This window comes from Cryptotermes secundus, unplaced genomic scaffold, assembly GCF_002891405.2.
Source record: "Cryptotermes secundus unplaced genomic scaffold, Csec_1.0 scaffold314, whole genome shotgun sequence".
Classification (NCBI taxonomy): Eukaryota; Metazoa; Arthropoda; class Insecta; order Blattodea; family Kalotermitidae; genus Cryptotermes; species Cryptotermes secundus.
Window position 1 is genome coordinate 784,847 of NW_019718273.1, and position 15,376 is coordinate 800,222.

Here is a 15,376-nt window from a genome sequence, read left to right on the forward strand (position 1 = left end):
TACGGAAATTAAATTTTCATCCAATCAGAAGGGAACAGTGAGAATAGAAACAATAAATGTGTTGCTTATAATTGGAGGAATTTCTCATAGCTTTCCTGTTACTTAATTTAATTTAATTTAAGTTTCAGTGTTCGAAATGTCATTTTAAGTACATTTGTCATACGTTTTCATATATCTGTTCCACTGAGTAAAGTATTCCGTAAGAAACCCTGCCATATTCATCTATGAAATACACGAATGAAAGGACATTGGAAATTCTGTATCCTTATTATCAGAAGCACATTTTCTTAATGGAGCTGAGGTTTCCACAGCAGTGACTCTGAAGAGTGGAGTCCTCTTGTTTCTGTCGCCGTGTATTTCGGAGAAACACAGGTGTTTCTAAGGAACACAATTCCTCCATCTGAGTAGAATCAGACACATCATCTTGTCGCCTGTTTCTACTGTTTTCTTGTTTGGCTTACTCCTTGGCCCTGAAATGGAGGCGATATGTTCTTCCGAAACGTCAGACTTTATCCTAAGTACACGGCTTTATAACATAGAAGACCGTATCTTCAAACAGTTTTCAATAAATGCGTGTTGCTTTTTGTGAAATGAAACATAACACTAAGAAATGAAGGAAGAAGGCATTAATTAATCAATTTTGATATAAATCCTTCGGTATATTTTAATAAAATAATATTTCGATTCCAAATCAGTGATGTAATATTCTGCAGCTTCACTAACTTCTTTTTGGTTAATGAATTAGAGGGTACATATTAAATTAAATTCGAAGTTAGAATATTTTGACGTTGAAATTGTTACCTTATTGATACATAAATCTGAATGCTGAATTGTTTTCTGTCTTCATGATCCTACAAAAGAAAATGCCATTCTCGATTTTAAGTGTTCAGACATTAAGGAACCTGTGTTTAAAAGAAACTGTTATATTGCACTAGTTCTTTGTCTTGTCATTGTGTGAAGAGATCTGTTATGACAAGTTTCTCCTTGAGAACTGGAGAAATAAAATAAAACCCTGTTCTTTAAAACTTATTTAGTTAGAAGTCAGGGAGCAAAAAGTAAAATAATTAAAAGCGAGTTTTTATATTCACATTTAAGTAAAACATTGCATAGCCCACATCTGTGGATCAAATAATCCCTCAACAGACACAACAGGATAATAATGAAATAAAATCACTTGTTCAATACTTTCGTAATGAATATCACCTCTAAAGTAAAATTTACGTGCGTGAGCATGGTTTGAACTTGTACAATATTCATCTTATATGAATGACAATATTTTGACTCGAGCAGTATAGATTTTTACAATATTATACTAAATTTATTTACTCTTAGAGGCGAAAATCGGATATCTCCTTTAGTATAACTAGTCGTATACACAGCGATGAGACAGACATGCCTGTCACACACACACACACACCTCGGTGCATGGAAACATTAGTCAATATTTTTTTTCGAAGTGATAGCATGACTGTACACATAAACACATATAAAAGACATTCAGTTTGTCTATTGGTTTCAATATTCATAGTGTTTATAAGTGTTCCCAGCTTACACAACATGTTTACCAACACAGTTACTCATAAAATAAACAATGATCAACTCAGTATGCAGCTGTGCCTTGAAAACACAACACGAGAGTTTTCATATCATTATACACAGTCTGACATTCCCCTGCAGTGTTGCATTGCTGGCAAATATTTTTAATTGGGCTTCACAACATTTGACCTATTGCACTTCATATTCTGTTACAGCTCAATTATGATAATAGGCAGTAGTATGAATACGGTAATCAATCATAGCTCTCTTACTTCCATATTCGCACTAGAGTAATGCCCAGTTGATCTCATCATATTCAGTTACATATAGGCCTAAAGGACTTTGTTTCTTTCGGCTGTTTTTATGCTAGTTAATTTGTACAGCCCTGTGTTCCATATGCAATTATTTCACAAAATTGTGAGATATTACATTCACCTACACACCGTCACCAGCTACCATCTACGGAATTTAATCTTGAAACTTGACTCTAAGAAGCTCTGGGATATATTTTGTTTATAGCATATAACAAAGACTTGACAATCCTCATAGTACACCCAAAAGAATCATTCTCTATCGTTTGTTTGTTAAGAGTAGTAAGCTCGCAAGTTTCACTCCTCTGGAAACTGCCCATCTTTCTTATTTAGGATGTCTTATAATAAAAACCTTAAGTATATTGTGTGTTAGCTCAGAATGTTAATTTTTTCCTGAAGCCAATATATATGCGAAGAATGACAACATTTCAAGATATCTCAGATGTGCAGTAAATTATTCCTCTTGAGGTAATGTAACATCTTATCTAAAACATTCGTCAATTGTAGCGTATTGGTTGCTGGCCTTCCTTCCGGATGTAAATACGATTGTTTAAATTAAAATTTTGGAGACTGCAAGGCATTCTGCACCTACCACCACGCTGGCACAAGGGAGTTGTAGCGGTGGAGGATTGACCCGCTATGTCACGAGCAGCTATCACTTGTTGGCGCGCAGTGCTGGGCCCCACTGTGCAATGTTTCGTTGTCACTGTGAAGGTTCCGTTTGTTCCGGGAGCTAAACACTTTATCACAGCCCGGAACGGTGCACCTAAACATCTCCCCTAAATGAAGCTGTTCATAATGCTCTTTGAGCGCTCCAGTATCCGGCAGCGATTTCCGACAGAAACTGCACGACAGAAATCCATCGTGGTCCGGCACTGGACTGTCCTCCTCGACACTGTACACGAGTGATACCTGCGTATTGCCTGGAGCCGCACTTGGTGACGTGGCCACGCGGTCCGTTGGGGGCGACGGAGGAGAAGCTGGGGAATTCGATCCTGACGATCGTTCCTTCCGTTCGTTTAATGAACTCGTCCCGTTCACTGTTGCAGACATTGCAGCTGCCGGAGAAGACAAATGGCCGGTAAAATTATTCAGACCAGGAAAGCCGGCAAGACTGCCTAAAGGAGGAAGCAGGAGGGATGGATGTGGGGGTGGTATTCGGTCACCATTTATAAGCATTTGTTCTGCTAAACTACCGGGCGGTGGTGGTGGTCCAAGATGGGGATGAGAGTGGGGGAGGTTCTTGAAAGCATCTAAACTTATGGGAAGTGACTGGGATTCTGCATAAAGACGGGCGAGGAACTCACTGTGTAAAGACGGGCTACCTGCCAAGGACGCAAACGGCGACTTCTCGAGGAACAGTCCACCACCAGATTTATCTGACGAGGACGTGGAAAGAAGCTTGCGGTGCAAATTGAGGTTGGCACTGTGACGATCACGACTCCGCTTCGAGGGAAAGGCCGCGTTGCACCCCTCCACTGTGCACTTATGCATAAGTTTCAAATGAACATTTTGAAAATGCGTCTTAACTCCGAAATGGTTCTGGAATATCTTTCCACAAGCTGTGCAGCGGCGTGGGTTGTCCTTGTCAATGGGAACATCCAAGTTTGAGATAAAACCTCCAGAATCGTGAAAGAACATATTCTGGCTGTTGTCTTCTGAAGGTGAATCAGGGCCGTTGGACGTGATGGAAGAACCTTCGGGACTTGGAGGGCCGGTGCCCATCATGAAGCCCAGGGAAGGGAACTGATGCTGGGAGTGTAGGAGAGGCGATCCAGATTGCCCCAAGTTGAGACTTCCGCCCCGCATCAGGTCGCCGAAGTGACCATGGGACAAACTCTCCAACTGGCGTAAAGCATGAGACGAGTCAAGAGACTCATCGCTGTTGTGACTTCCTGCCGAGCTTGGGGCCCTTGCTGCCTTCCGCTCGTCTTCACCCACTGTCGTTGTAGCTGCGGCGGAGTCATCTTCACCTTCAGTCCTTTCCGGCTGCGACTTCTCTTTCTTCAGCTTGTCGGCTGGAATGAGAGGAGTTACACTTGTTTTAATTTCATTAGAATCGTCTCTCCCTGATTCCTCTATTCGTTCTCGATTTTCAATCTTAACTTCATTTCTTTCTTTCTCATTAACCTCATCATGCACGTCTTCCATTTGGCTGTTTCCTCCCAGATGGGTCGGATCAGGCTCGTCTTCGTCCATATGCACGTCAACGATTTCAGTATCTCCACTGGCTCTATTACTGCTCTCAGGAGGTACGCCCGAGTCAGGAGGGTCCAAGCATTGTTCTTGGGGTGATTGCTGCTGCTGCTGCTGCTGTTCATGATGTTTTTGTTGCTGTTGATTCTGTCGCTGGTCCATTGTTATACACTGTTGTATATCAATGACGTTTTCCTCAGGTGTCGCAGCAGCATACACTGCGTCACTTGACGAATCTTCGTCAGACATGAGGTCGTTATGTCCCATTATGGATGGTATAGCACAACGAGTAGGGTTTTGGTTCTTTCGTTTCCTAACACTTTTCGAAGTGAAAACAGCGCATTCAGCTCCGTTCTCTTCCTTTAGGCTGTGAGTATCTACAACACTGAGAGAGTCCTCGTTGCTGTCCAAATTGCTAGTCATTTCGTCCATATCAGATTCAGATAGTTTTACCCGTTTTACCAAAGTGCCACAGTCGTCTTTCTCCGGGCTACCGTTTGCCTGTCTCGCTTCTGTTACTTCAGGTTCATCGTCATCAGCACCGCCGTCCACTACGATGCCCTCTTCATCGTCGTCATAAGCATCGTCATTATCGTCATCTGTCTGGTGGTTATTTAGGTTAAGTGCCGTTGGAGTCTCGTCTGACGATGTCGTATTATTACGGTTATCGTCGTACCTGTGCATGCTCAGATCGAGGCTCTGTTTTGGGTCCATTGTTGAAAGGGCCGAAGCGGCAGTTTGATGTCGAAGTTCAGGCGGTGGTGTTAGGAGAGGAAATGGGCTGAAAGATAAGGGGTTGAGTGCTGCAGCCGCAGCTGCAGAGAGGGACAGGCCAGAAGGTGGAGGGATAAGTAATGGGTGAGACTGGGCACTTCGCCCGTCGTGAGGAGAAATCTTACGTCGAAGGTGAGGTGAATGGAGTTTTGGGTTGGGGTTGGCACTGTGTCGGTTGCGAGAGCGGCGCGAGCTAAACATCATGTTGCAGCCCTCCACAGTGCACTTGTGCATCTCCCGGAGGTGCACGGCTGAGAAATGGATCTTGAGTGCACCCTTGTCACAGAACGTCTTCAGACACACATTGCATTGCACTCGCTTCTTTCCTGTTGCAGGATTAATGAGCTGTGTTCCCAGATTGAGAGGCAACTCTGTCCCAGATCCCCAGTGCCTTTTCATAGGTGTTGTGGCTTTTCGAATGTGGCCATGGCGCTGCTTAGGCTTCATAATAGCACCGTCTCTACTTAAATTAAGTGCACTATGCGAATTTTCCTCATCGTCGTCATCATCATCAGATCCGAATTCGCTACTGCCTCCTCCGCTCATGAAGTCGGTTCCCATGACTGATGGAGACTTGCTTCCTGGCGTTGAGACAGATGAAATGAGACAAGGCAATGATGAAGCTACTAAACTGGCCGCAGCTAGGGGTCCCGCTGAAGCAACCGCTGCAGCCATTGCAGAGTGGTTGAAACTGACAGGAACAGCAGAACTAGTGGATACAGGAGGGGGAGGTTGAGGTGGTGGTAGACAAAGGGAAGTGGGGCTGGTGATGCTTAGATTCATGAGTCCTGGGGGACTGGTGTCTGAAGTTTCCGATATTCTCCTCCGCATTTGAGGATGGTGAAGTTCTGGACTTCCGCTGCCACCCCGCGGAGCACTTCCTATTCCTCCCGGGAAGCCACCGATCTTACGGAAGTCGAAGGGCTGCATACTTTGCAGCCTGTTGAGTGGCGACACGCTGATGGGATTGCTGCTAATGCTGCTGGGTGGCGAGGATGTCGTGCAAGGCAGTGCTGCTGGAGGTAGTTTCAGTAGATTGACAGGGGCCGGTTTCTGAAGTGGAGACATGGGTGGCGGTGGAGGTGGCCTAGTTGATGGGAGACTTACGTGGCTAGGATGTGACGTGGAGTGATGTAGGCCTAGATGGAGAGGGTGGACATGGTGTGATACGTGATGGGAGGCTGACGTTGTTGGTGGGGAAGGTCTTCTGGTAGGAGATACTGTCCGCTGTTTGTGAGTTCTGTGAGGGAGTTGTTGCAAGCTATGGAACGATTGTTGTTGTTGAAGAGATTTTGACGACCTCTCTCTTTCCTTATCTCTCTCTCTTTCTCTGTCTTTCTCACGATCTCGCTCTCTCTCCCTCTCTTCTCCGTCCTGATGTTTGATAGGCGCAACGCGACTGCTAGTCCTTTCTATGAACTTCTTGATATCTGAGTCTATCCTAAGCTGGTGTAGATGGGAGCCTGGTGCCACGTTTCGGCTATCACTGGAGGATGAACATGAGGTGGAGGAGGGCGGGTGTAAATCCTGTTGTGCTAGCAGCAACTGTTGAGTGATGGCTCGCGTCTCTCCAAACCTGAGGAACTGCTGCAAAACTAAGGGCTCCTCCTCTGGGCTGCAGATATTCCACCGGTCAAGCACGCCCCCGTGGGGTTCCTGAAACACAGATACATCTCTCAGTTCACGGCAGTCTCCATCTGTCCATATTTCCTACTGTTATTAATATTGCTAGAGCACACGGTAACATCGTTAGTTGAGGCACTATGCTACAAGTCGGAAGGTATCGGTTTCGATTCCCGATGAGTTCATGGGATTTTTCAAGGCCTAATTCTTCCAGCCGCACTATAGCCCTGGGGTCGACTCATCCTCTAACAGAAATGAGTACCAGGAATCTTCCTTGAGGTAAAGGGCGACCGGTGCGTAAATCTGACCTCACCGCAATCTCTGAGCCTATTGTCTAGAAAATATGTGAGCCTCAACGTCTCACACCGCTATGAGCCTCCACGGCCTGTTACAGGGATAGCTTTACCTTTTTTAACCCAGACAATTTCGACAATTTACTGACACGGATCATGAAAATACACAAAGGTAGAAGTTGATATTGTGCCTAAGTACAGCCCGTGAAGGGATACGCGGAAGCGTAGACGTATCGTTCCAGGTCGTGCCAAACTCAGCCCTGCTTCAGGCTTATTCTTCGATCCAGCAGATGGTGTTCACATGTTCCTCCGAAATAACGGTTGTCCCTGGAGAGACTACACGGCACAGGGCACTTGCATCCTTCTTAATGTCCGAGATCCACAAGGGAGAATGTGAGAAGTACACACGGACTGGCGTGTAGCCGACAGCGTTCGGGGCGGGGATCCTTTGCTCGAAGTCACGGAGCTGCTAGGGGTACACTTTCCTCCATTTCGCGACACAGAAGCCTACTTATGTGATTGCTTCCTGGGTTACCCAGCTCGTGGATAGCCGCAGTGAGACTGGCTGCTCCATACGCTGCAACACGGCATTGCACCACTTCGAAACCTAGAGCATCGTATTTCTGAGCCTCTCCGGGTTTTCTTCTGTCACTAGGATAAAACAAATTACAGCTTTCTATACACATTTGTGGGGGAATTAACTCAGATATTGACTGCGTTGTATTTTCCAGACTTAAAAAATTTCGCCCCCCCCCCTTCCCAGTTCGGAACCTGATGGTCAGTTTTACTATCGGAAGTAGATTCTAAAGGGTTCTGACGATGGTGTATACTAATCAGAATTACTGGGTTTTTAGTACCAACTTTAGCGGATAGAAGTTGTCCCGTTGTCAGCGAAACGAATCCCCACGGCCGTTAATTTCGCTTTTCTAGACTGGAGCGGCTATTTCCTTGAAACAGCTCCTCATTTATCCTCACAAGGATGAGTGGACTCCGTTCCTCACCCATTACTTCTCAAAAAATCTTGTAGCGTCGGGAATAGAATCCGGACCTCTTAATCTGTAGCCAGGAACTCTGACCACTAGACCACAGAGGCACTAACTTTGCCTAAAAACGGTCGCTCGGTCGGTATAGTTCGCTTGCGGACTAAAACCACGGAGTTTGTTTTTTTATTACTAGGTTTTTGGATTTTATCCATAGTCCGTTATTCTAGAAACTAGAGGTTAGCTCTTTCTAAGAGACTCAACAGCGCAGGTGTTCGACCCCTCACCTGAGGAAGGAAACAGATCCAGTTTCCGAAACGTCGTGTTTTCTAGTTTCTAGAATATGGAAAGGTGGACAAAGTCCAAAAACTCAGTAATTCTGAAAATTCATTATTGTATGTTAACAATGCTCTTATAGGATTCTGAGCAGAGATAGGAAGAAGCCTGATGCTGACAATTTTGCATACTCAGCAGATGTACTGTATATTGTAGTATATACTTATGTACGTATATATGGTCAAGATGATGAAATAGGTGATAATGAGGAGGACTCAACCTGTAGTCTCCACGTGGGAGATCAGAAATGCATGCCAAAATTCACTCTGAAAAATTGAACGCAAAAATTAACATAGGAAGTTCAGGAATAAAAGGGTAGGATACTACAAGGTGACACAGAAAAACGGGTGTTAGAGAACTAGGGTTTGAGGATGTCTACTGAATTCATTAACTCGGGATAAGGGTCAATGTAAAAGCGCAAATTTTTATTCTTTAAATTTATGGGTGTTTCTTGGTCAGTTGAGCGACTATTAGCTTCTTCAAAAGAACTATGAACTAAACTCAATTTTCAGTAACAAGCTTTAAGTGCGAAACATGCACTTGTCCAGCGACTAAGCACATTCATAAGAGACAATCCGATCCTCTCGTCAGAGAAAATGTTAGATAAGGAATATGGCCGCAAGTGTTCTGTTGCAAAAAGAAATCTCTGGTCGTGAGACTCAAGGGGTTTCGCTCCAAAACAAACTGATTGGAGGTAAACTGCCAGTCGTAAAGTACCCCTCACTCTTGACTCTGAGAAGATGGTAGCTGAGGCTTTGGATAGTTCGAGAACCCAGAGAAAGCGGAACGTCCGTTGTTGGAAGCCGTTAACAAGCAGTGTAGTGAAGGCCGTAACTGGGAACATTAGTCTGTTTACGATAGTGATTTGTAAAGTGTGTCGCGAGTTGTTTAAATGTTCAATAATTCCGATTACCCATCCAAACCCCCGTCTGTAGTCACTCGATCACGTGATAATATTTTCTTCTTTTAGTGTTTGTCTCTTTAGTGTTTTCTTCCATTCTGATAGTATTCTGATTCTGCGCATGGCAATAGGTGCTAGGCCCTTACGCGTGTCGAATTCTGTTATGTTTGTCTTGACTCTCGTTGATGGCTAGCGTTGTGTTTGGCTTATATATCCTGTCTTATGTTGGGTCTGGTGTCCGGAGATTGGGATTAACCCTATCGATTGGGCTCAACTGAGTAGACTTGAGAGTGAAAACAGAGGCCAAATCGAATCTCAGAAGAACTGTTTTAAGCAAAAAAACAGGGTGATGGATAATGTAAAATAAAGGCTGAAACTTTATTAATATTCCGCCGTCAGGAACTTTTATATCTTATCCACACACATACACACAGACACTTCTTAACTAACTAACTTCATGGAGCTAAGACCTTGAAGACCCGCCAATTGTGCAGCTATTGAAGAATTTCCCAACATTTTATGGGACCCGAAGCTTCATTTCCGTATTCACAAAAACCCTCTACTAATCTCTATCGTGAACCAAGTCAAGCTAGTCCATTTGATCCAATCCTATCTCTCTAATATTCATTTTAATATTTTCCACCCACCTACGTCTTGGTTTTCCTAGTGGAAATATAGTGAATAGTGAATATCCTTTTTGCATTCCTCTTCTACCCATTCGTACTACATGCCTTGCACATCTCATCCTTCTTGACTTGATCATTCTAATTATACTTGAAGAAGAGTACAAGTTATGAAACTCCTCATTATGCAGTTTTCTCCAACCTCCCGTCACTTCATCTCTCTTCGGTCCGAATATTCTCCTCACATCCTGTTCTCAAACACCCTCATTCTATGTTCCTCCCATAATGTTAGAGGCGAAGTTTCATACCCATACAGAACCACAGCCAAAATTATAGTTTTGTATATTTAATTTTTTTATATTTTTAGACAGCAGACGAGAAGACAAAAGAAATTCTTTTGAAGTTCACATTCACGTTTATTGAAACTTAAGTGAGAAGGACAATATTCACGAATCCTCTTTAGTGACCCAGTTGGTCATCTTGGCCGGAGAGATTGCAGCCATAAAGACAACTTTCCCCTAGCGGGTTCTAAACAGAAGCACGAATTGTAGCCTGTACAAAGAGCGATGAATTACTTTATTAGTCCTTGTATAACTGCAGAGCGTGCATGAAGTAACGTCTGCCATCTCCCTCCAATCCATATCATAAAGACTAGATGCAATAAAATGCTTGAAACGCGAAATACGGAGTCTGAATGCAGACAAAGTTGGCGAGGTAAACCGCCAGTGCCATCTGTACAACATTATGTAAATCACATAAGATTTGAGGCTCTCACAGAGGCGGTAAAGAACATTTCTATCCTCTGGATACAACGCCGAGTAGTCCGTTGAAAGTGAGTTGACGTTTCGGAGGAAAATGTCGCCTCCATCTTCAGGATCAAAGAATAAGCCAGACAAGAAACCAACATGAAACAGGTATCAAGCAGACCCCTGCTAAGCTTGGCCTATTCTTCGAACCTGTAAACTGAGGAGACATGTTCCTCTGAAACGCCGGTTGACTAAACGGAAAACATGGCGTTATATCACAGAAAATAGGACTCTTTTGTAGAATAAGTTTAAAGTTTTACAAATTGTTTAGATCTATCACTGTGGACCTTTCATCGTCCTAGTTCAGTAAAACTACTGCGTTTCGGAAATTGCATCTAATTCCGTCTTCAGGTGAGCATAACACGAAATTAAACCTACCTTAGTGGGCCCCTCGCTAGTGCTGCTGTCAGACCGTAGACCTCATCAGTGGTCCAAGATTGGCTGTAGCGACGAACACAACAGAGAAAGACTTTCAAACTTCTCCTGCTCACCTGAAGACGGAAAGAAAACCAATGTCCGAGTCGTACTGGTTTTGATTAATTCGGACGACTGACTATGTTCAGAACAATAATTTTAAACATTAGATAAACTGCCTGAGACACGCGGTAGCGTAGCAGGTTGAGACTCAATGTTACAAGCCGGAAGGTTGCGGGTTCGATTCCCGATGAGGTCATTGGATTTTCCGGTTAGTCTAATCCTTCTAGATGCACTCTGGTCCAGAGGTCGACCAGCCTCTAACAGAAATGAGTATCAGGAATCTTCCTGGCAGTGAAGAGAAGCTGATCGGCGCGTAAGACTGACGTCACTGCCATCGGTGAGGCGGTTCTCTAGAAAATGTGGAAGCCTCGACGTGTCACAAACCTATGGACCTCCGCAGTCTGTTACAGGGACAGCTTTACCTTTTTATACATTTCCTAAAATGTCCGCTTATTGGTTTTTTTATTGGGTCTGTGGTAGGTGAGAAAATGTTTGGTTCCTTGCAGATATAGTTTCCTTTTTCAGTGGCTCTTCCAACTCGTTCACGGCCCAGGCCTCTACTCAGCCCTTCCCAAGGCCGTTACCTAAACACAGGACAACACAAGCAGAATAAACACACACACACAACAAACATCCATGCCATGAGTGGGATTCGAACCCACGATCCCAGGGTCCGAGCAAGAGGAGACAGTTCACGTCTTAGGCCGGGCGGCTACTGTAACCGGACTTTGTAGATATAGTTACAAAGGAAAATCAAATTATTGTACTCAAAAGATATGTAATAATTGATTTTAGAAGAAACACAAATCTGTGGCATTTTAAAACAAGAATTTCTAGGAAAAACTGATCGCGTGTTTTCCTTTGTTGCGACACGGACCGAAGAGGAAATGAGGCGTCCAACAATTCTTCTATTGTTGCGTGTGCATTCGTTGCCTCGGTAACGGTTTACATACCCGTTGCCCAAAAAGTGGTGAGTTGCTTAGAAACAATGTGCGGTGATCCATATGGAGACACACAGATAACAAAGAGGTCTCGATCTATTTTTAGCCTATTTCTTTATTTTGAAGACAAAAAATAAAAGTGACTGATGTGGTCACCACGGTGTCTGTGATTTCCCCCCCCCCCATCAACGTTTGAATGCCCGAACCAGTCTTTATTAATTTTGGTATGTAGTATATCATGGCACCTGAACCCATCTCAATCTGTGTGTCCATATATGTATGTATTCTCCTATCGTCGCTAGGCAACGGCTCGTTAAGAACGTTACCGCGGCAACGAATACAGCTGTCATAATAGAAAAATGTTGGGAGCATTGTTTTCTATGCGGTCCGTGATGTATTAAGTGAGGATAAGTGATCATTACTCCCCTAAACTTCTTTCAAAATTGGAAATTAGTCTAAGAATGAAATTGAAGGAACGTTTTTTTTTTATTTCAAGTAGAGCTATAATGCCGATCCCCATCGGTAGAAAGCGTGACAGCTATGGATCTAAGAACTTGTCCTTGCTGTCCGTCATATATGTGTGGCGCGTGGAGCCTGACGCAGGGGTTGGATGAAGCTTACTGTCAGAGGAATAAACACAGCCTTTGGGTTACACCGCTTCGCTATATTCACACAGGATCGTCGTATCCTTTCCATTTAGAACCAAGATGGCGAACCGGCAGATCGAGCCAATTCAATAGACGCTATTTCCCGTTTGCACGTAGGGCAAGATTTTCTTCTAAGCTAAACGTTGCTCCTATGTTTTCTTTGACTTTTTATGTCCTAAAGTAAAAGAACTTGACGTCACCTTAAATAATGAACAAATAATGCCTTTTTAGTAAGAAGGAAACCACTCACTCACTAATGGAGCTGAGCTCTTCTTGAGAAGCCGCCAAATATGCAACCACTCAAGAACTTCCCAGCATTTTATGGAACCCGAATGTTCATTACCGTGTTCACAAGAGCCTTCCACTGGTCCCAATCCTGAACCATATCAATCTAATCCATACCATCCCACACTATCGCTCTAAGATCCATTTTAATATTGTCCACCCAACTATGTCTTGGTTTTCCCAGTGGTCTCTTTCCATCTGACTTTCCCACTATTATCCTATATGCATTCCTCTTCCCCTCACAAGAAGGAAATAGCTGTGAATGTGACAAGTAGGATGAACGAAACGTTACTGTACACATCTTCGTGTCTTTATCTATGAAGATGTCTGCGACTCTGCAGCCCTTTTGTTGAACCTTGGCCGCTTTTTCAGTTTCTTATATCTATTCACAGCCGGTAGGGTTCCTTGGACGGGGGATCAGCCCATCGCAAGGCCTCTACCTACACAGAACACAAACATAGAATAAACGCACAGAGACATCCATGCCTTTAGTGAGATTCGAACCCACGATTCCAGTATTCAAACAAGCGAAGACAGTTCATGCCTTAGACCGCGCGGCCACTGTGATCGTCCGAGTCATATCTCACCGTGAATTAATAATTTAATAGGTGTTTAGTACTGATTACTCGTCATGAAATCGTTCCTCTAATGGCTTTTGTGTTCCTACTTCACACGGTATGGCTATCAGGTCAGACGCTTGTTCAGAAAGAGATAAAAGGTGTGGCATTTCTAAAGTTGCCTGTTTCTGTTCCTCAGAGCCTATTTCTGGATGTAACCAAAACGGTTTCTGTGTAATACAATGCATCTTAAATAGGTCAAAATACTTGAAGAATTATAAGTATATATAAAATTTAAAGCTGACATTGTGCTTCATTAATTAAGCACCATGCTACAAGTATACAAAACGTTAATCAGACTTGTTACGTACATATGGGGCAGAAACATGGAGCTTAACAGGAACAGAAGAGAATGCACTGAGAATGTTAGAGAGAAAAATAACACGCAAAATATACGGAGCAGCGATGGAAAATAATATATGGAGGATAAGATAGATAAACACATTAGTGAAAGGAGAAGATGTAGTAAGATTTATCAAGTCACAGAGAATAAGATGGTTGGGGCATGTCGAAAGAATGGAAGATAATGCAATGTCAAAGAGAATGTTAAAAGGAAGGCTATATTCCAAAAGAATAAAAGGAAGACCCAGGGTGAGATGGCCAGACGGAGTTGAGAACGACCTGAAGAAGATGAAGGTGAAAGGATGGATAGAGAAGATGAGGAATAGAGAGCAGTGGAGAATGGTTGTAGAGGAGGCCAAGGCTCACCCAGGGCTGTAGAGCCGAGTGGTAGGTAGGTAATTAAGCACAGCGCCTTGAATACGTGTAGGGGAGTGGGGTATAGCTACACCATCCTTAACCTCGGTAATAGTTGGAGGTGAGTGGTGAGTTTCACCCTCCGGGCCTCTTTACCTCGGGAAAAGATCCAAGGGTACCCATTGGGTGGAATATTGGGTGGGTCGCAGTGTCGGTGTGGGCGCTGTTGTTAGGAAAATTTCGGTCTGAACGCTGTGGAGACGAAAATCTCTTGTCCCTACCGGGAATCAAACCCCGACCGTCCAGCTCGTAGTCTGCTACTGTACTCACTGAGCTATTGCTGGTACCCTCCTTGTACTAGCACGACAAATACCTTATACATTTATTGAAACGCATAATTTGTATTTCTGCTTATAAATAACAGGTCTTATTTTCGCTCCTCCCACGTGACTACGTAATATTCCAAAAGAGAGGGCAACAGTTTCGAAAAAAAAAAAAAGCTCTAGTTTCCAAACATTGAGAGACAGAAAGAATTATAATACGAAAAAAAAAAGGAGTTAGAAATGAAGGTTTAAAAAAATCTCTTAAATAATAGCTGATTAAATTCTTTGCTGAACCCGACTGTTAAATAGGATTGAGAGAAAATTATAAGGTAGGTTGATGTAGCTAACCGGCAGAGGGTGGGCGGGTAGCAGAAGCAGGCGTGCAGGGGCACTGCTTGGGAGTATATACATTTACAGATGGCTGGCGTTTCTGTAAGCATCGCCGTGGGAAAGAGGAGAATTAAATAACGGGACAAAAAAGGGAGGAAAAAGGAAAGATGGACATAAAACTGAAAAAAAAAAACATGAGAATAGGTAAAGGATCATAGAGAGATAGCGGAGGTCACTTGTTGATTACGGTTATTGTACAAGTTGGATGAAAACATGGCATTTAGGCTACCTGTAGCTCACCTGATTATTAAGCTCCAACCATAAAGCTATGCGGAGGGAAAATTTACACATACCAGAACCAATGCGGTCGTTGAAACACGTATTTCTTGTCGCCCATTCTTTAGTAGCCGAATGCTGCACGCGGACACGTATGGTTAGAGAACTTAACTTATTATTTAAATTGAATAAAAAACTAAATCTGCTGCAACGGAGCTGATGGCCCCAATAATTCTGAGCTACTGTGCGGTCAGACACACTTAAGGAGTGTTTTACAATGATAATTTCTACAAAAGACTTCAGAACAAAAGAAAGATAATCACGTGAAATGTCGTCATTGTTAAATCTACCAATAGCAACCCTTAACAACACGAAATTATATACTTGTCCAAGTTAACTTAATAA

The 15,376-nt window shown here is 43.4% G+C and overlaps 1 protein-coding gene across 1 annotated transcript in view; it reads right to left on the reverse strand.

The window, feature by feature from the left end:
• Positions 1 to 1,190: 1,190 nt before the first annotated feature.
• LOC111874249 (zinc finger protein basonuclin-2) overlaps positions 1,191 to 15,376 on the reverse strand; it is a gene marked incomplete at its 5' end in the record, with an annotated part of 469,906 nt that continues 455,720 nt past the window's right edge. Inside the window, 1 exon segment of the mRNA XM_023869631.2 lies at positions 1,191 to 6,473. Within this exon segment, the coding sequence (XP_023725399.2) occupies positions 2,490 to 6,473 (3,984 nt within the window).